This window comes from Orycteropus afer, unplaced genomic scaffold (assembly GCF_000298275.1).
Source record: "Orycteropus afer afer isolate SDZICR_OR568_19922 unplaced genomic scaffold, OryAfe1.0 scaffold00057, whole genome shotgun sequence".
In the NCBI taxonomy this organism is placed as follows: Eukaryota; Metazoa; Chordata; class Mammalia; order Tubulidentata; family Orycteropodidae; genus Orycteropus; species Orycteropus afer.
The window spans coordinates 5,928,075-5,949,955 of NW_006921644.1; the positions used below are offsets into that span (position 1 = coordinate 5,928,075).

Consider the following 21,881-nt stretch of genomic DNA (forward strand, 5'->3'; position numbering starts at 1 on the left):
TGTCCTTTTCAGCTGTTCCCTTTCCTCCCGCCAAGTACCAACCCTGTACCAAGCCGCCTACACGAGTGGAATGCGATTTGGATTTGTATTCTCTCTGAGTGGCTTAAGGAAGTCTGTGATCTCCTTCCTAGCCTCCCAGGGAGACTCTGAAGGAGATGGAGTGGTTAGCATTGAGTCAGCTGTGACCCCTGTCAACCCCATGGGTGTCAGTGGAGGACTGGGCTCCACAGGGTGTTCAGTGGCTAGTTTTGCAGAAGTCGATGGCCAGGCCTTTGTTCCAGGGTACCTCTGAGTGAATCCAGGCATCCACCCTTTAGTTAGCAGCTGACTGTGTTCACTGCATCACCCAGGGACTCCAGAGAGAGAGAGAGAGAAGGGTGGGGGAGAGGGAGAGAGAGTGGTTTGTTTTATTTTGTTGATGAAAATGTTTTATTGTGGTAAAATACATGTAACACAAAGTGTGCCATTTTATCTGTTTGTAAGTGTATACTCGAGTGACATTAATCACGGCCACTGTGCTGTGCATCACCGTCACCACTGTTGAATGAGAGTAATGATTTTTTTTTTTTTTTAATTGGGATTTAGGTGAAAATTTACAAAGTAAATTCACTTGCCATAAAGCAGTTCACATACACTTTGTCTCATGACATTGACTGCAATTTCCCACAGTGCAACAGCTCCCCTCCCACTTCCTCCCAATAGTTAGTTACCTCTTCCCTGTGTCCATCCCTCCATACACTCCTGCCCCCTGAGCTGTCTCCCTGTATATACGCAGCCCTCTGTTCTCCCATGATTGTTCTCTCCAGGGAGCATATCTACCTCAGGTAAATGCTCAGCTCATAATTTATGCCTGTCTCATGAGTGGGTTCAATTCCAGACCTGAAGGGCAGCTAGGGGCCATAGTCTCAGTGGTTCCACCAGGCTCTATCGGACCAGCAAACCTGGCTCCCCCACTTTTTTTTCCAAACGATTTTGAGTTTTGTTCCATATTGTTCTCCCTCTCTATCCAGGATCTCCTACGTAATCCCACTCCAAGTGACAGTGGTAGCCGGGCACCATCTGGCTAGTTCTTCTGGTCTCATAGTCATATAGGCTGAGAATCGCAAGGTGTACCAGTCACTTGGACTAATTATTTCCATGAATCTTTTGCTTTCTTCATTCTTCTTTGCTTTGGATGAGGAGAGACCCATTGTTGCATCTAAATGGCCGCTTGCAAGCTTTTAAGACCCAAGCCGCTATTCGCCAAAGTAGGATGTGGAACAATATTTTGTGTAGTATGTTATGCCAATTGAGCTTGATATCCCTAGCGACCATGGTCCCGAGCATACAGGTCCAACTATTCACTCCCTCTGGGTAGCTGGCTGTGCCCAAGAAGTGACTACAAACTTGTCCCTTGTCAGCTCTACTCTATACCTGGGAATTCTTACAGAACATACAAATACAGAGAGTGATTGACTTTGAAAGGTTAGTGTTCATGCCAGTGGGGCTGGCCAGCTGCAATTAGGGCTGACAGGCAGGTAGGACTCTCAGGCAGGAGCTGACGTGACAGCATGCAAGAAGAATGGCTTCCCCGAGAAATCTCCTCTTTTGTTCTTAAGGCCTCAGCTGGTTGGATGAGACCCACCCACTGAGGGTGACCTCCTTTATCTAGTCAGCTGGCTGCAGAGTTAGTCTCAGCTACACATTCACAGCCACAGCTAGACCAAAACAAACTCACTGTCGTTGAGTCGATTTGACTCATAGCGACCCCTCCTTGGGTTTCTGAGGCAGTATCTCTACCGAAGTGGATTCCGCAACCTTCCTTCCTAGGAGTGCCTGGTGGGTTTGAACCGCCAGCCTTCTGGTTAGCAGTCAATAGGCACTAAACCAAACCAAACTCACTGCCGTGGAGTTGGACCCGACTCATAGCAACCCCTCCTTGGGTTTCTGAGGCAGTATCACTACAGAAGTAGATTACCCAGCCTTCCTTCCAAGGAGTGGCTGGTGGGTTTGAACCACCAGCCTTCTGGTTAGCAGTCAAGTGCCTTAGGCACTTGTTGTTGTTGTTGTTATGTGCCGTCGAGTCAGCCCTGACTCATAGCGACCCCTCCTTGGGTTTCCGAGGCAGTATCACTACGGAAGTAGGATTGCCCAACCTTCCTTCCGAGGAGTGGCTGGTGGGTTTGAACCACCAGCCATCTGGTGAGCAGTCAAGTGCCTTAGCCACTATGCTACCAGAGTGCTTATTAAATCACTGGATGCTATAGCTGAGCCACGTGGACGCAGACTAGCCATGAGCCTATTTCATTCCTGGGACAGAGCAGGTTGGCAAAGCCCCTGTCTTCTCTGCTCCTGTGGCAGTTTGGGCTGCCTCAGCGCTGGCCCCACATCGGCTCCAGGGCTCCAGGTAGGCGTGGCTTTCTGCCCAGTTGCCCCACATCGCCCACAGTCAGAGGCCTGGCAGCCTCTCATGGCTGACGTGGCGTGACCATTGCTTGACTGGCCCTGCTGCATGGCTTGCCGGTAGCCCTCTACTTTGAGTGTTGTGTGTCAGGCACTGTTGTAGGCATCTGAACCAAACAAAATCCCCATTCTCATGGGTGTGTGTCCCAGAAGGGGAGACAGACAATAAACAAGGAGGCTTAACCACAGGTCAGTTACACGTCACTTACACTGCTCCTGAGCTAGGGAGAGGTGCTTAGGACACACACTTCTCCCTGCTGATGCTGTTCCTGGCCCTGTTCTCGGCACTTTGCAAATATTAACACTTACCTCATTTGGTTCCTGCCTGGCCCCCTGGGGACACTGGAGGTGGTGATTTCTGATTTGATCACTCTGCTCCCTCCCCTGAGACCAGCCCATTTCTGGCACCTCTAGCCTCTGGCAGAGCTCCTGCATTCCCATCTAAGCCCCCACACGTGTTCCCTGTGCCTTGGAACACTGTTCTCTCTCCGCAGAGGTGAGAGGCTAGTCTGTCCAACAGAAGAGTGAAAATTCAGGCATTGTAGGAATCAAGGTCTGGAATTCCACAGTCAAGAAGACCACATGCTCTGCCTCAGGCTCAGGTTTCCTGCTCTGCAGAGGAGAAGGGATGTAATAAGTAGGCCATGAGGCTACTAGGATTCTTACCTAGACTCAGGAAACACAGGTCAGCTTTTTAGTAAGCACCTGCTGTGTGCCAGGCAGGTGCCAGGCACCACATGTACCACATCTTATTTAATACTCGCCCTCTCTGAGAGATGGGCCATGCTGTGTCCATTTCACAGAGGGGCAAGCTGAGGCCAAGACACCAGGTGACCTGCCAGGCTCACATGGTGTCTTCATTATGAGGCCACGTTGCCCACCTGTCAGCCCCACCAGCAGGCTCAGCTGTGATTATACCATGTTGTCAGGACAATGGCGAGCAGGGTGGACAGCGTACTGTCACCAGCCTGTGGCAGGTCCCATCTCAAATAGGCCCCATGTGACTGCATGCCCACAGCCTTGGCCTCCAGGTCAGCTGACCTTCAAGTACTGGGCTGGAGGGATAAAGACATTTAAGGAAAAAAGCAGCTGCTGACATTTGGTGTGCACCCAGTGTATGTCAGGCCAGAGGTCAGTATCATTCATCCCATTGTACCAACGAAAGCCACAGTTGCTAAGGGACAGAGCTGGGCCCAACCTGGATCGACTGACTCAGCACCTCTTTGGCTAAGGCCCAGAGCTTCTCCGCGTGACACTGCCAGTATTTCAAGCACGTCCAACATGACCATCACTTTGCCAGGCACTTGGAGAGGTCTTTTTAATTTCCCCCAGGTATTATACCTTACCGAGAATGGAGAAACAAAATGTGGCCCATACGCACAACAGAATGTTATTCAGCCGTAAAGAGAAGTGGAGTCCTGTGTCATGCTGTGACATGGCCACACCTTGGAGACATTATGCTGAGTGGACTCTATCAGTCATAAATGGACAGATACAGTATGATCTCTGTCATATTAAATAGCTGCAGTAGGCACATATGCAGAGACAGAAAGTAGGTTAGTGGTTACCTGAGGCTGGGAGATGCAGAGTTAATGCTTAGTGGGTACAGGGTTTCTATTGGGGGTGATGAAAAGTTCTGGAAATAAATAATGGTGATGACTACCCCCCCCCCATGAAAAAATAGTAGAGGCGTAACCAAGGCGTGAGAGATTAAATCTCTTAGCCAAGGTTGTTCAGACAAGTGGTGGGTCAGGACCTGCCCAGTCTGTGCCTTCACTGAGCCCACACTCATCAAGGTGGCATCCATTTGAGTTGGTGGGGAGACCAGACTACGTCGGACAGTGGTTAAGAGTGTATAGTGTGGTCCTGCCCTCAGTCACTAAGTGGCCTTGGACACGTCACTAATTGGACCCAGTTTTTTATCTGTAAATCAGGGTGAATGAAAGTACCCATTTCACAGACAGGACTGGGGGATATAATACCTATGACATGCTTAGTGTTCTGCCTGGTGTGATGTGAGCATTTGATCAGTGGTCAAAATGTTTCCTGCTATAGGAGGTAGTTGTGACTAGGCCCTTGAGCGTGGCCTTTACAGCCGTAGGTGTGGTTTGGGCTTTGCTCCTGTAAAGATTGACAGCCTAGGAAACCCTGTGGGGCAGTTCCACTCTGTCCTCTAGGGGCGCTGTGAGTCGGGATAGACTCCACAGAACTGGGTGTGGTTTGGGTAGCAGAGGAAAGAGTACCATACCTTTTCAGTGATTTAAAAGCTGTACCTGCAGCAAGTGAAGTGACTGTGCTGAAGGATTTGTTGTGAGGAGTTGGTTCAATTTCACAGGGAGAGTAAATTCACATTTACATAAATACAGGACAAATTGTGGGCTGAAACGGCGCTGCCCTGCTGTACCTGGTGGCTGACCGTGCTGCTTTTTTGTGTGTGGCTCTCCATGATCCTACCAGTGACCCAGTCCCCAGCGTCAGGCTCTGAGGGGCTCCCATTCCAAGGCCTCAGCCCATAACTTTGCCCATTCCTGCTACTGTCATGAATCACTCAAATTGGAAAAATTCAGGTCTGTTTCTATTTCACTCCATCAGCCATGACAGAACTGGTTTGAACCAGTTCTAAGCCCTGCTGAAAAGTAAGAGTTGTCTGTCAGTCAGACGTTTGTAACCCAGGGACTGCCAGTTGTTTAGAGGGGAAGCTGTCAGAGGAAAAACAAACACATCCCCCTACCTCATCCTTTTTTGGCTTAGAGTACAGGCAGTCCCTGGTTACGAACGAGATCTGCTCCTGAGTGTCTTTAAGTCGATTTTGTAGGTAAGTCAGAGCAAGTGCATATGGTTCTTACTTAGCCTCACTTTAGTGCAAGAAGCTCTGATCCTATAGTGGGTAAGACATTTGGCTGCTAACCAGAAGGTCAGCAGTTCAAACCCACCAGCCACCCCGTAGAAGGAAAATGGGGTGATCTACTTCTGTAAAGATTTATAACCTCAGAAACCCAATGGGGGTCTCGGTGAGTCAGAATTGACTCGACTCGATGGCAGTGAGTTTGGTTTTTTGATTTTGATTTTAGTGCAAATAAAGGCTCAAAGCCCTTTCAGTGATTGAAAAGCTGCACATGAAGAATTTGATTGTAATGAACGATTTGTTGGTTCAGTCATGTCAAAGTGAGGGCAGATTCACATAACATTGAAGGGCGGAGAGGAGCTGTCCGCAGGTGGGAGGTCGTGACCAGGGCCTGCTTGTACCTGCTGTCAGATCCTCCTCTGCTGAGGCTTCTTGGGAGAGACACCAGGTATCACTGAACAGCCAGAGGGTAGAAGGTTCCAGAAGGAGGGAGAGTTGTGGAGGGGACTGTCAAGGTGGGAAAAGCGTTCTGAGAAGGAGCTGCCCATCCGCAGGTGGAGCAGAGCCTGCATCTGGCCTCTAGGCCTTCACTGAGCTGAGCGTGTGGAGCGGCCGCTTAGCTGGGAGTCCTCTGTGTCCTGTGAGGCCCTGTTCCCGAGCACTCCCCACCCAGGGTGAAAATGGCCTTGGCGGGGAGAAGGTTCCCTGCAGAACAGCAGGGGCTGCAGCAGGTGACCAGGACAAAGGACACGGCGTCTGTGGTCATGTTCCTGGAAGGCACAGGGGTAGGGGTGAGGGTGGACTGGTCCCCTGTACGGAGCTGTCCCTTGGATGGGCTGGGTGCCATCTCGGTGGTTAGAAATGCGGCCTTATGAATCAAGACCAGTCGTTATCAAGTCAGCTCCTGACTCCTCTTGACCCCGGATGTGTCAGAGAACTGTGCTGGTGTTTGGAAAGTAGATCACAGCCCTTCTTTCAAGGCTGAGTGGACGCAACCCTCCACCCTTTCAGATGACAAACAAGTGTGATAACCCTTTACCCACCTACCCCATCCCCCGCCAAAGACTCCAGGAATCAAGACAGATGGGTCAGAGCCCCTAGCCCACCACCTGTTAGCTCCTGACAGATGACTGCACCCCTGTGAGCTTGGGAGTCTTGGGGAGCTTGTCAGTCAAGGGGGACAGTGAGTGCAACTGTCACAACAGAGAGAGGAGGGACATGTGCAGGCAGCATATACTGTGCTGAGATGGATACTCAGTGATCTGCCATGAATAAAGCTGGTCAGGCTCCACTAACATCCACCAAGGGGCAAAGGTGGCAGGTTCCAGAAAGCGTCCTTCCCAGGATTCTTGGAGTGTGTGCCTCAGGGCACGTCTAAGCCGGTCAGCATCCTCCATGGGAACCTGTGGCCCCAGGACGTCCCAACAGGCCTGAAGGCGTTCACACCCTGACCCTGGTCCGCAGGCTCTGGCCACCCCTCAGATAGCGGCCTCTTGGGGAAATCAACTTCTCGATGACCCATCCGCCCCCCTTCTCTGGTGTGAACACGTGGAGTGCTGCTGCGGTCCTAAGCCTGTTCTTGATGGTAGGAGCTATGGGGCTCTTCCCAGAACGACTTGTGTTGCCAGTTCCCTGTTGAAGTGAAGAGTCACATGAGGAACTGCAGACATGGCTCTGCTGGGCAGTGGGAACTTACAGCCAGACAGACAGATACATAGAAGCACACGCCGCAGGATCGTATCCAGACTCGGGACGGGGCGGGGCCTGCTACCTGCCACAGCGTCATGTCCGTGCTGACGCTGTGCCGAGGGAAAGGAGCCAGGCAGACACGGCGTGTGCTGCACGGCGCCACTCAGCTGAGACTCCAGACCTGGACGAGCCGGTGACACATCGTAGACTGCTGGTTGCCAGGAGCTGGTGAGGGGTGGGGGCGGAGAGGGGCCGCTCAGTGCGGAGGGGTCTCACCTTGGAGTGACGGCAACACTGGGGAGCTAGAATGGGGGCCACACAACATCACAGCTGCACTGAGTGCCACTGAACTGCTTATGTTTACGTGGTTAATTTTAGGTGAATTACACCTTAATAAATTATTTTTTAAAAAACCTCAGGTAAAACACTGAACTACCAAAAAAGATAATTGTTGTTTTTAGTTTTCCCACAATTCCTTATTTATTGCATACTCCTTGTCCACATGCTAACAAGATCAGGTAACAGGCATCAAATAAATAAGAAAATTTTAGGTAGGGGGAAGGAAACTAAAATTAAGCACGTTTTAACCTGATTGCTGGGATTTGAATTTAGCCGGAATGTCTTGGGCCAGTTCATGGAATACCAGTGTCCCCTGGGAACCTAGTTTGAGAACCACTGAAATAATATGTGCTGCCCCTAAAAGTGTATGGCTCAGAGTTGAGGCTCAGAGAGGGTCTGTCTCCTTACGTGTTTATTATGAACCTGCCTTCAGATTTCAGCCACAAGGCCCGAGCGGGACTCCAGGTCTGTCCGTCTGGCTTCTCACAGCAGCCTGGGAGGGGGTGGTTACCGTGATCTCAGTTTACAGAAAGGGGAAGCAAGTCTCCATAGAGAAGGGGTTTGTCCAAGGTCACATGACTGGCAAGTAGAGAGATGGCCTGGTCTCCTTCTGCCCTGTCTCAAACCTCAAGGCTGCCTTTGTGACCTTGCCTTTGTGGGTGCTCTGATGGTTTTAATTAAGACGACTGGCCTGTGTCTGGGAAGCACAATGCCTCAGTGGTGGAATTCTCACTTCCATGGGGGAGACCCAGGTTCAGTTCCCAGGCAGCACACCTCGTGGACAGCCACCACCGCCTGTCACTGGAGCCTTGCACGTGACTGTCATGCTGAGCAGGAGTCAGCGGAGCTTCTAGACTAAGACAGACCAGGAAGAAAGGCCTGGTGATCTACTTCAGGAAACCAGCCTGTGGGACCCTGTGGGTCCCGGAGGTCTGGTCTCGTATGGCGGGTCACCAGGTCACCGTGAGCAGCGGCAACCAGAGGCTCTGTCCGAGAGCGTTCTGAAACCCGGTGGGCCTTTGACATGCAAATGCTCCATGTTCCTAATGCTGCTTTTTATCTGTTTGTTTCCCTCCTGCTTTCCCTGTTCAACCCCTAAGAACACGAACTTGACTACCCAAGAGCATGAAAACATCATTGTGGTAAGTGTCTGCCGGCTCTCTCCCTCTGCCCGTGGGGCCCACCCTCCGTCCCGTTTCAGTTCATTCTGAGAGCACCAGCATGAACCACTGGGCTTTGTCTTTGCTGTCGCCGACCTACCTCTGCGTGTTTCAGAGCCCCGCTGGTTAGAGGAGGGGATAATTATCAGTCCTTGAGGTTTATAGCAAATGTGTCTAACTGCCTCCCCCTTCCTGAGTCTGCCACGGGGATCTGAAGGCAGGAGGAGATGGCAGGGACCATATAATTTATTCAGAGACAGAACTGTTTTAGCTGAAGGGAAGCGTTCTCTTTCTTGCCCCAGGACACATCTCCTACTTAATCTACAGATAGAACCTGGATCTAATCCCCTCTGATCTGCAAAGTGAGGGGATATTTTCCAGGACTTATGATAAAAGCATGGAAATATCTTCCTGGGTGATTTTCAGCCATGAAACAGGCCTCTCAGCAGGGAGAACAAAGAAGTGACGTCGTCCCTTCTGGGTGCCCAGCTCTGTGCTGTATGTTGGAATCCCAAGGTGACAAAGGCAGTTCCTGCCCCCCAGGAGCTCTTTACTTGCTATAGAAAGACCACTTTGGTCGCACCCACAGCAAAAATAGAGGCATGTGGGCCAGAGAGTACAGTGATGACCTTACCTAGGAGAGGAGCCAGAAGGCTTCCCAGTGGCAGGGATGCTGGGTTTTGAAGACTCAATAGGAGTTTTCATACAGAGGAAGTACCATATGCAAAGGCACGAGGATGTGGGTGGTTGAGGGACAGACTGGAAATAGAAGTGCGAGAGGCAGGGTCTACAGAGCCGTATGTGCCCAGATGAGGACCTGGAACCAGCACTCACCTGCCCAGGAGGCCTCTCAGCCACAGCCCATGTAACAAGGGCCCTGGGCCCTGGCAACCCAGCTAGAGAATCAGTACCGTCCGCTGCTGGGTCCTGTGGGCCCAGGGGTTGGTGAGCCACGAGCCCCAGCAGTGTCTGGCACGTTGTAGGTTCTCGTTGGGTGTTCACTGAAAACAGAGAGGTGCATCCTGAGCATGCTGTGCTGCCCTTGCACACCTGAGCAGGGCAAGAAGTCGGGCTGGGCCCTGTCAGCCTTGCACCACCATGCAACAAACATTTACTGAGCACCTGGTATGAGTGTGTGCCAGGGATATGGACCGGACAAGTTGTCAGCCTTGCTGTTGAGGAGTTTACCGTGTTGGGAGAACCTGTCAGATCAACAGACCGTCAAGAAATAACTTGAGATTTGTTGAGGGCTCAGAGGGGAAGCACTTCTCCTCCTCTGGCAGGGAGGAAGATGATGGAGGGCTTCCAGGAGGAGGCGACAGAACTGCTTCTGAAAATATGGATAGGAGTATGCCAGGAAAAGCCATCATGGAGGGCATGGCAGTCCAGGCAGGGGGCCGACAGGGAGACTGGCCAGCAGAGGCCCAGGAGGGACTGTAGGTGCTAGGGAAGGAGGGCATCATCCTTTCCCCATGGTGTCACCTGTGGACCTCCCCATGTGGCCCTGCCCTGGGAGGAAGGTGACAGCTTTGGATTAGGACAAGCCTGGGAAAGAAGTTTTCATCTGCCAACTCCAGGCTGCATTTCTCTGGCTCATTTGGTCATGCTGACCCCTTACTTGGGCTGGGCTGCGCCTGAGAACTGGGAGGGATTTGCACTACCCCTTACCCCTATCTCACCGCCTCTCTCCCGATGTTCTTATCCTTGCTGTTCAGCATATGAAACCTTCTGTAGCCACTGCTCATTCCAACAATTACGTGGTTTGATTTGGGCTCCGAGTGGTTCTCGGGATTTTGCGTATACTCCCCTCTATGTGCTAACTCTGGTCGGTCCTTTTCTCTGGGGCAGCTGGGCATCCTGCAGTAGGTGCTTGCTGGTTGGCACCAGCTGGCAGGTAGCTAAGGTGCTTAGACCTGGAGTCCTCCCGCCTCCCCGCCACTGGATGGGGAGGTCACCTTCAGGGCTCAGCTCAGGGCCAAGTCCAAATTCTGGTCCCGTCTTATATACCCTGTGGCTTGGGCTAGTGACTTTTTGTTTTATTCGATTTTATTAGAAATATTTTGAATTTTGCAAGTATTTCATGAGATTGTTTTTATTTTAAGACCATTGGGCCCCCACGTCAGAGCCCTTCAGAGGCATCACTGTTTCCAGGTTACAGAACCTGCAGACACAGGCAGATACAGCTGTGTTTTTATTTTTTTTTGCTTTTCCACATTAATGATATGATGCTGGGTGCATTGTTGGTTTTCTTTACTCGACAGCACCCGTTTCAGATTGTCCGGGTGTTTTCACGTGTATCTTCCCTCAGGTTTCTCACTCTTGGCACTGTTGGCATTTGGCGCTGGCTAATTGTTGGGGGTGGGGGGGCTGTCCATTGCATTGTAGGATGCTGAGCAACATTCCTGACTGCCACCAGTAGCTGCTAGTAGCATCCCCTCACCAAACTATGACAGAAATGTCTCTACACTGCTAATGTCCTCTGGGAAGAGCCGCTGGTCTGTCCTCTTCTTTCCAGTGGCTCTCAAATGTTTGTACTTTAACATGATGGGCATCTGGTTTATTCCCAGTTAGCTTAATGCTTCAAGCCTCAGTCACCTCATTTGTTAAATGGGAATTGAACACTGCTTATTCTTAGGGGGCTGCTGTGAAGTTAAATGAGCAATTGCACAGGACCAGGCTCATAGGAAGATTCCATGCAAATATTTCCTCTTATTATTCATTATACGCTTAAAAATTACCATGCTTTTGGGACCAAGGCAGGCCTTATCACCTCCCTGACCATCTTTTTCTTCATCTGTACAAATGAAAGTAGTTACTGTCTGACCTTACGTAGTTGTCATGAGGATCAAATGAGACAAGAGCTGTGAAAACCACCAAACCCACACTTGAGATGCACTGTAGATACTTAATTTGTGTCCACTTCTTTAGTGTTTGATGAATCCTGGATGAGGGGCCCTGGTGTGCTCGCATCCTGCGCAGGTCCGGTGAGCAGAGCTGGGCTCCTGGGCAGTGGGTCACAGGCAGGGAGGGAGCCACAGCCCGACCTCTTCCTGTGTTTACTGTGTCAGCCTTATCAGATTGTCTGGCAGCAGAGAGGAGGACGGGGCAGCTTGCCTGCAGAGGGAGCAGTGAAGCAGTGATGCCCACAAACCGGCCAGGCACCGTGCTTCCAGAAGTGAGCCTGCCGAGCCAGAATCTGGGGCCTGGCCGCTTCCGGATGTTTTCCTTTGTTTGGTTGCCCTGTTTCTACTTAAATAGAGTTGTTGGCCCTGGTCCTGTGCCGTCCTCACAGGTGCTGCTAAGTTTGAGCCCATGGTAGCAGCCACTGTGTCAGTCTATCTCATTGAGGGTCTTCCCCTTTTTCGCAGACCCTCTCCTTTACCAAGCAAGGCTGCTGGCTGGGGAGCAGCGACCCTAACGCAGGTGACTTCATGTATCACAGAGATGCCTCACCAGCTGAGATAACCAGCGGCTGGGTGGACTTCATGGGCACCTCTCACATAGTGTCTAGTTACACTGTCTTTCCCTAATAATCACCAGGGCGAGCGAAGGCCTTGGTAGAGGTCCCTACCCATGTCCAAGAGGGGCCCTGGAGGCGTACTTGTTCAGTACTCAGCTGCTAACTGGAAAATTACTGCTTTGGACCTGCCCACCGTCTCTGTGGGAGAGAGACCCAGTGATCTCCCATAAAGATTCCAGCCCAAAAACCCCACAGGGCAGTACTGCTCTGTCCTATGGGGTCACTGTAAGTCAAAAACTGACTCTGTGGAGCCAACAGCTGCACCCACGTTAAGGGCGGGTAGAAAGAGCCCCTCTGACAGCCTAGAAGCAGGATCCAGGCCGTGAGATCGGGTGACGCAGGGCTATCCTCGGAGAGGCTCCCCGGGACTCTGGAAGAGCCCTTGCCGCCCCGACTGGCACCACACACGACACCCTCGGTGATGGCGTCTGGGCCGTCGGGTTTCCTTTGCGGCCCCAGCTCCCTGGTGTGGTGGTGGCAGTGTCACACTAGCTTTGTCCTGAGCCTGAGCCTCCAAAGGCTTCTGGAGTTTTCTCTCATCAGATCCTCTTGACAGCCCTGTGAAAGAGCGGCTCTAGTTTCTCCATTTTATAGGCTAGAAGGCTACTGCCCAGAAAGGTAGCCTTGCTCACCAGAGGTCACACAGTACAGCAGTCTTGGTGCCTCATGAGAGGCTGGGTCCTGGATGTCCTGAGCACCTGGTATGAGTATGTCAGCCCCATGTGACTAACGGAAAAAGTAGACCTCATGTCGGCACCAGCCACCCACCAACTAACCCTCATTGAGGGCTGGTCTTCTCTCAGGCTCTGTGAGACGTGCTTCATACAGGGGCTCCCGACTGGGGTGGCTTTGCCTGCCGGGGGGCATTTGGCAATGTCTGGACACATTTTGCTTGTCCCATCTGTGAGGGGCTGGAAGTGGGAATGCTGCTGGCCTGCAGTGGGTCAGATCCAGAAATGCTGCCAAACACCGTGTAATGCACAGGACGTGGTCCCCAGTGCGGGCGACCAGCTCCACATGTCCACACGCTGAGGCTTCTCGCGCATTATCTCACCCATTGTATGGTGGGGAAGCCAAGGGTAGGAGACAGTAATAACGATTAGTCACACTGCCTAGTCAGGAGTGGTTGATCTGCAGCGACGTGGGCGGGCAGCAGTGGATCACAGAGCTCCTAACATCATAGCTATCCTTGTAGGTGTGTATGGGGAGGGGCCAGTCCAGGGCTCATGTCGGCTTCTCAGAGGAAGCCGTGAACCCCTAAATTCAGGGGCGCTGGCCTTCAGGTTGGAAAATGGGCCTCTTCTGCCTGCCAGGTAGCAATGACACGTTTCCATCATGAGCCAGCCCTCCTTTGCAGACCCCTCCCCTCCGAGGCTCCCCCTGACGTTTGTTTGGTGTCTTTCAGGCCATCGCTCCTTTGCTGGAAAACAACCACCCACCACCAGATCTCTGTGAATTCTTCTGCAAGGTACGGCATTGCACAGGGGTAGGACACGGCCCCTCGGGACTGCTGTTGTCTCTGCTGCCAGGTGGCGAGGCATCAAGCCCGGAGTCCCAGCCAGGGGGACTCAGAGTGACCAGCTTGCTGTGGATAACTGCTGACCGTCCTGGGGTCAGTGCACAGAGGTGTGCTGAGGGCTGATGTCACAGCTGGTTATCTTTACTCAGGGCTTCTCAAGTTGGCCACAGTGGGCGGCTGTGGGGACACAGGCAGGGGATGTCAGGTGAGCTCCCAGAGGGGATCCACACAGTACACACTGAGCATGGTACATGCCGGACATGGTGCACACCATGCATAGTATACACCAAACACAGTACATGCCAGGCACATTACATGCTGGCCATGGTACACGCCAGGCACTGTACACCGTACACGCTGGGCGTAGTACACACCAGGCACGGCACACACTGGACACAGACATGGTACACACTGGGCATAGTACATACCAGGTATGGTACATGCCAAGCATGGTACCAGCTATACACTGGGCATAGTACACACCAGGCATGGCACATGCCAGGTGTGGTACACAGTACACACCTGGTCATGGTACCTGGTACATACTGAGCACAGTACACAGTACATGCTGGGTACGGTACATGCCAGGCACAGTACACACCTGGACATGGTACCTGGTATACTCTGGGCATAGGACATAGCATACCCTGGGCACGTTGGGAACCAAGTCCACCTCTTTTCTGAGAATGCCCCTCAGGGCCTGGGGCCTCACCACCATACATACCACACCCGTTGTGTTCCTCACTGTCTGATTTTCCTGTAATAAACTGGCAGCTCTGGAAGGATGGATGGCCTCGAGTCTGCTCTCCCAGCACCCCCATGGCCCTGCTCCTGATAGCTCATGTCACTAGTGCCTATCCCTCCCCGGCTCCCACGGGCACATGAGCACAGGACCCCTGCCTCCCTCCACAGCCACAGTCTGCCGGCTCAGGAGGTGTGGACTGCCCACGCCAGTGAGGTAGACGTGGTTCAGAAGTGTTTAAGGTGGTTGGGGGCAGTTTGCGGCATGGTCTCTCTCAGCTCCTCCCTCCCTCCTCATCCAGGCTGCCCCTGAGAGCTCCTGGTAACCCAGTTTAAAAAACAGTTTAGTGGGGGAGACCATCCTTTTCAGTTTGCCCCGAGAGAATCCACCATTGAAGTTGAAATTAAAGTTAAGGAGGGAGGGGGCCCAGCTCTCTTCCTGCCGCTTGTCCTCTGAGGAGCATCCGGGACAGCTGCCTGCAGGCCACGCCCACCAGTCAGCCACGCCCACCAGTCAGCCTACCCGGGGAGTGTGAAGGGCCAAGGCCACCCCACTGTGTGCACGCTCAGCCAGCTGTCTATAGCACGGACTGGCCTTTCCCGCCAGGCCCTGAGATGGTAGCCCCAAGATCTGAGGAAAGTTTGTTTATCTCGGATTCCCCAGGAGAGCCTTGATTTTTATATCCCAGGCCCACTGTCCTCATCCTGTGGCTGGAAACTCCCCTTAGGGACCAGAGGGTTATAAGGGTATGTGAGACAACAGGGAGCAGGGCAGAGCCTCACCTGCTCTGCCTAAAGGCCTACGATTCCAGTTGTTAAAAAGCACCAGGCTGGCAAAATAAATATGTCGGAGAGCTGGGTGTGGCCTACAGACTCAAATTATCAAAGCAGGCAGTAGGGGAATCTCAGAACATTCACGATTCTGGCATCTGAATAGTAAAAGGCAAAATCCAGTCACCGTCCAGTCGACTCTGACTCATGGAGCCTCCGTGCGTGTCGGGGCGAGCTGTGCTCCCCGGGGTTTTCAGCGGCTGATTTTCAGAGATAGGTCATCAGGCCTTAATTCCCTGGGGCCTCTGGGTGGACTCGGCCCTTCACAGCCGAGCACATGCACCGTTCGCACCACCCGGGGACCCTCGGTGTTCCCGTGCCCGACCAGTGAGAGACACGCCCTGGTACATCGTGAGTCTTGTTTTCCTGAAGAAGGGCTCCTATCAGCACGTACTCTGGTCTGTCCCATCTTGAGCAACCCCAAGGGTCAGCTCCAAACAAAAAGCAAACCAAAAATTCCATCCCCGGGGTTTTTCTCCGGAGAAAGTTTGTAGCAGGTGCCCCCTGTGGGGTCACTGTGGTCACAGGCCTGAGTGGCTGTGGCCAGGCCCCACACTGACATGTCTTCCTCTCTCCCCAGCACTGCAGAGAGCGGCCCCGGTCCATGGTGGTCATCGAAGTGTTCACTCCTGTGGTCCAGCGAATCCTCAAGCATAACATGGTGAGTTTCCCTGGCACTCACCCTTGGGTGACCAGGGAGGCAGAGCAGGTGGGCCTGAGACTACAGGGCTCCCACCCACACTCGTGGCAGACATCACTAATCGATTGCAGCACTTCTGCTGCTGAGCCCAGAGACGGCTCCAGAATCTTTCTGAATAGCGTGTGCCAGCCAGCCAGCTACTTGCATTGTGTTGATAGGATAGTGACCCCTGTTTACCATGCTCCACCCTGACTGATCACGGGCCATGAGGAAGTTGTTGCTTCCGAGACCCTCCTTGATTTGGGATAAGTTCATTTATCCAGAGGAAGACATGCCTGGAGCCCCCACCAGGCAGGGTTTCTGCTTTCGTCTGGCTCTCATAGTTACAAGGAACAGCCTTTTGGGCTTCAGTCGGCTGGGAGGAGAGCACTCTGTGTGTGAACTTTCAAATCACTCGTGGGTGTGGGCCCCACCCTGTCAGAGTCCTGAGCTGTAGGTGCTGGGCTTCCTCCTGGCAGGGACCTGTCAGTCATCACCCCTGACTATTGCAGAGCCCACACCCCCAAGCACACTTGGCTGGGGCCCATAAACATTTTTGAATATTCCATTGTGGTTAATAAACTGTTATAGTAAAGGTCTTTTGGGGACATCTGACTTCAAAGGGGAAAAAAGTCAAAATTCAGACAGCCTCCCTAGCTTACCCGTACAATGATTCCCTTATATTTGGTTAGTTTTACGAGGCAGGAGTGTTGGCCGGGGAACAATTTTCTGGATAAAAATCAGAACCGCTACAGGGAAGATCTAGTTTGGTAGTATCTGCCCAGGCCTGGCAGAGTCCAGGGCCCCTCAGGCATGAAGGGGTGCTTCACTTTCATAGTATCCCCCTCAGCATTCTGGGGTGCCAGGGTGCTGGAAAGCATCTTGATTCTGCTCGACTCCTGGCGTCTCCTAATTACAAGCTGTGAGCTACGGTCAAGACAGAGCTGCAGGCGGGACCCAAGAGGACTGGCCCCACCGTCGGGGATCAGACACGTGTTGGGTGGTGATTATAGCCTGTGCCAGTCCGGGGAGCTGTGATCTCATGTAATGTTAACAATACAGGCGGTGAGAAGGGCAGACTGTCGGGGTTCGCCCACTGAACACTCTTCCCTGATGTTTAGGAATCAGCCAGCTGCCGGCTAGGGGTACGGGGGGTAAGTCACTGGCTAGTGAGTGTGCCTAGCCTGCTGCCTGTCAGAATAGTGGGAATTGTGACTTCCCATCACCCACTGGCAGTGCTCCTCATTAAAGAGACACTTGAAACTTTGGGGAATGGGGCGGTCGTACGCCCCCATCAGTGGTGTTCTTGAATTTCAGGCTTTCCTGTTCTGCCGACATAACGTGTGGCCCCTTTCACAGATGAGCAAGCTTAAGCTGAGAGGTTAAGAGGCACACAAAATGTTTGTGGACCACAATAAAGGACACGAGTAGATGCAGTTCTTTAGTATGTACCTTTGGAAGTTGACCTGCACCCCCAAGAATGGCCATGTAGCTCTGTGCCTGCCTGCCATTCACTGGAGTGTTGGGTTGTGGCAGAGGGGCAAGAAGATGTGACTATGGTCCCTAGTGGACCACTGAGTCATCTGCCCTCTTCCTTCTCAGAGGTAGTAATTTGACTCTCCCAAGGAGGGGAAACATCATGCCCTTATGTCACGGGGCTGCCAGGGCCCTTCCAGGGAATGACCGCACCCCCTCCCCCACCCCCAGAGTGAGCAGCAGAGGCCACAGCACTGGCCTGTGGCAGGGCACAGCTGGAGCACTTGACACTTGAAACCTAGAGGTGGAAGAGGGCCTTTGACATCTGCTCTTCCAGCCCTCAGTGTACAGTGAGGAGAAAGACCCAGAGGGCGTGGGGCAGCCCAGGGCCACATGCCTTTCCTGTCGCCGCCACCGTGTCCAGGGGCCAGTGGCCTTCCTCCTCCGCACTTTTCAGGGCTGCGACCCTCAGCCTTCTGGTGTTCTGGCCCGGCACCGTGTGAACACGTGTGTGTGAGCCTTTAGCGCCTGCTCACCCCCCCACGGGCTCCAGTGCCCTCTGTGTAAAGGGGGAGCCTGGGCAGGAGGGCAGCTGCCCCACCTCCATTGCTCTGAGGAACCCCATTGAGCCCATGGACTCCAGGTGAAGACATCTTGGTGGCTCTGGGAAGGCCTCCAGTGAGCTGGCCAGAGGATGTGGTAGAAACGTGGTCTACTCTGAGCTCCACTAGGCCCTGTGGGACCAGTTAGATCTGGGAGGCAAGTCTCCACTGTTACTTTTACCATACAGAGTAGAGTCCTGCTCGGGTCGTTTTTACAAATAGGCTCCGTGGTCGGGGAGGGGCTGGGGGACAAAGGGGAAGTTTGGAGACCACCGAGTGTCCCTCAGTTGCCTTGCTGGTAAACGGTGTTGTTTTTCTGGAGAGCTGGGTCAAGACCATGCTATGACTCGTCGCTCCTGCCTCTGGGTCCAAGGCGAAGTGTGAGTCTAGCCGACCCATTCACAAAGCTGCTGTGACCCAATGCTGAGCTGGGTGCAGAAAAGGGTTTCTAGCTTCCCCAAGGGCCAGGACTGTTCTGAGGGTGTCTGAGCAGCTCCCTGAATGGTGCCCTCCCGAAGAGTGAGTGGGGGCCCTGCCAGTGGGTCAGCTATAAAGTGCCAGGAACTTTGTGGGTCTCCATGGGTAGCCGTGACAGGCTTTAAGCAGGGGTGTGACAGGACCAGGTTTTTTAAACGAAAGATGAAATGAAATGGAAAATTCTTGCTTCCTGAAAGAGGACATGTGGTTGCCTCCGTGCTGCTCACGCAGTGCAGGGCTCGCCCCGTGTGGTCCTCACGGGCCCGCTCTGCAGCACCCCGCCAGCCCTGCCTCTCCTCCCTCTGCAGGACTTTGGGAAGTGCCCTCGACTGAGGCTGTTCACTCAGGAGTACATCCTTGCCTTGAACGAACTCAACGCAGGCATGGAAGTGGTGAAGAAGTTTATTCAGAGGTAGGTCCCCACTGCGCCCTCCTCTGGCCTCCCCATGAGTCCACTGCCACTGCCATGTGGGCCTGCAGGGGGGCCGCTGGTGGCGGTCGAAGGCCCAGGCGTCTCCTCTCTGGTTTGAGGCCCCTTCCTTGCTGTGTGCCGCTGAGCCCATCACTGCCCCTCTCTGATGCTCAGTGATGTCCCTCTGCCCTTGGACTGTGGGCACAGTGTGCACAGGGCTCGTCAGCTCCCTCCCTGTACTTAGACAAGAGGGAACCCGATATTTTTGTTCTTATTCCTGGTGGTTTTTTTCTGTTTTTGTTTTTGCTTTTGTCTTTAATATCCTCTGTTTGCCTCACTTTCCTCATATGTAAAATAAGAGTCATAGTACCCCCTCCGCTAGTCAGTGTGAGAATGCAGTGAACAAATCCATGTCGAACACTGCGAGCCGTGCATGGCAAGTACGTGTGATGTGTTAGCGGTTACTCCATCACGGTTCCTGTTTTTAAGGAAGGAACATCAGACTAACCTGTTTAAACGAGTCTCAAAGCTTCTTGCTAATTACACTCACAGGGGACTCACAGAGCACATCCAGCCCCGAACAGTGTGTCCTGCCAGGTGTCCTGGTGGCTCCCAGGTCCCCTTGACCCACCAGTATGATCTCAGTGTCTTCAGTTGAGGCCTCTCAGTGACAGTAGTCTCAAAGGCTGTGGTCCAGAAAAGTTAAGAACATGACCCCACACCCTCAAACAGTCCTGGGTGTTGGGGTGTTAGTGCCACTTTATAGACGGGGACACTGGGCCTGCTGAGTCGTACTCCCTGATGTTCACTGAGCACTTGGCGACCGTGGCCTGGACTCTGTTCTGAGAGGCTGGGATAACCCTGATTGTTTTTCTTCTGAACTGGGACACTTCTGAGAGTCAAAGGAGACATTGTGAATAATTGTTCCAGAACTACCAGGCATCCCCCGGAGTGTCCCAGGTCACCATATGCTAAGCTCTCCCATGAACTGGGACATTAGACCGTCATTGTAATTCGTGGAGGAGGGGCTATTATTATCCCCCCATTTCTAGAGAGAAGGAAATTGAGATAGAGAGGGTAAGTACCTGGATTGGAGCCAGGCACCTGGGTTGAGTGCCCAGTCTGGAGTTTTGCTCCTGCTGTCTGTATGTGGCATAGTCAGGACCCACGTCCGGGTGTAACCAGCCCCACAGCAGAGGCCTAGAGCTGTCTGAGCCATGCCGGCAGGGCCGGGCAGCCTGGCTGCTGACTGGGCCCACCCCCCCCGGCCTTCTCACCCGCCCCTCTGCTCTGTTCCAGTATGCACGGCCCCACAGGGCACTGTCCCCACCCCCGGGTCCTGCCCAACCTGGTGGCTGTGTGCCTGGCCGCTATCTACTCCTGCTATGAAGAGTTCATCAACAGGTCAGTCGCTGTGGTCAGAAGGACCCGCACACAGGGATCCCTCAGCTCTCTACACTGAGCTGAGTATGCACGTGGCTGCATGTGTGCACATGTAATGTGTGGGCATGTGTACACATGTGGAAATGAGTGTACAAATGTGTACGTGTGAACATGTGCATGTGTGTACATGTGTGATTGTGTGGATGCCTGTGCGTGTGTGTGTGTATGTTGGGCACAAGGGGTGGCAATGATGTTTACTCCCCTTGCATGTCGTCTTTGAAAGCAGAGTGTTGTCCATGGTTTGCACAGTGTATTGAGCACCTGCTGTGCACCAGGCAGAACTTCACATGCTGGGGAGGGACCCCTGGCCTAGTGGAGCTCGCACTCCACCAGGGGGAGGTACATCCAGGCACGCGTGCAGGACCGTGTCCCACACTGAGACCTGCTTTGAGAGCAGTAGAACAGAGCTGGGCAGAGGACCCCCCCCGAGAGCAAACCCCAAGACCAGGCTTTGGGTGCAGGAGCTTATTAGGAGGTGAGTGCAGGAAGCACAGAGGGGGACGACAGGAAGGACCCTCAACAAATACGTGTTGGTAAGCAGCAGCCCACTGCAGGCAGCAGGTGTGTACTCCCTGCGTGGGACAGGGGTCAGAGTCTTCCCAGGGAGGCTGATGGCACTGGGGCCATGATCCAGCTGCCCCCCAGACCCCAGTTGAGGGCCATTCCTGGAATGCACATTGTGAGGTGCTGTTAGTGTTGTGCACCTCTGCAGTGACCTCCAGGGTCCTTGGAAGGGATGACCGTGTCTGCTACGGTCATCCACCCCATTGTGCAGCTGGTCCACTGCATGGCTCTAAGGGACCTCAGTGTGCCTGGCACCACTGTAGTTGGGTGGTGATGACCTGTACAGCTGTCTGAGACATCCCTCAGGCCCCCTGATGGTCGCTTACCCTCGACCACACATGTTCCCGTTCTGTATACATTTCAAACGCAAGCCACGCCCCCACCCCCGTGGCCCCTGGGAGCAGGCTGAGCACCACAGGCCTCTCTCCTTTCCCTGGCTTCTTTTCCTCCTGGAGCTTCTGACTCATCTCAGCCTCTCTGGGCCTGCTGTGTAGACACCTGAGCTGAGACTGGGGTGGAAACAGGGCAGGAACAGGAAATGGCACCTTGCAGGGTTCCCTGTGTCTCCAAGGCCCCTCACGCCCAGCCAGGTGCAGGGATTCCCAGCTCAGGGCGGGAAGCAGGACAGAGAGACTGGAGATCTCTCCCAGGCCCCATCCAGACAGTCCTGTCCCTGGGAGAATCCCTAGGAGAAGGTTGGAGGTGGGAGAGAAGCAGAGTGAGGAACTGATGCAGTGATGGAGTTGGTGCCACACATAAGCTGTGGGTGAATCTCACTGACATAATGATACTAAGCAAAGGAAGCCAGGGTCTGAAGACACACCCTGTGGGACCCCTTAACGTATGTGAAGTTCAGGAGCAGGGGAGACATACTGTGTAGTGAGAGAGGCAGCGTGGTGGCACCTCGGGATGGCAGGGTTTGGGGGAAGGTTCATGGAACCTTCTGGGTTCCTGGAAATGTGCCACGTCTTGATCTTCAGCAGCGGTTCTCAACAAGGGTGCTTTTGTTCCCCAGGGGGACATTGGGCATTGTCTAGGGACTGTTTTGATTGGCACAAGGAGGTACTACTAGGATCTCATGGGTCGAGGCCAGGGATACTGTAAATCCTGCAGTGCACAGGCTGCCCCCGCCCCCGCCCGAT

General features: G+C 53.3%; 1 protein-coding gene across 1 annotated transcript in view; it reads left to right on the forward strand.

Moving 5' to 3' along the window:
• Window positions 1–21,881, forward strand: part of LOC103195540 (c-Maf inducing protein) — a 232,672-nt gene that overhangs the window by 181,281 nt on the left and 29,510 nt on the right. The window contains exons 5-9 of the mRNA XM_007939123.2: window positions 8,416–8,457; window positions 13,401–13,463; window positions 15,667–15,747; window positions 18,629–18,732; window positions 20,032–20,136. Of these exons, the coding sequence (XP_007937314.1) occupies window positions 8,416–8,457; window positions 13,401–13,463; window positions 15,667–15,747; window positions 18,629–18,732; window positions 20,032–20,136 (395 nt within the window). The remainder of the gene's footprint in view (window positions 1–8,415; window positions 8,458–13,400; window positions 13,464–15,666; window positions 15,748–18,628; window positions 18,733–20,031; window positions 20,137–21,881) is intronic.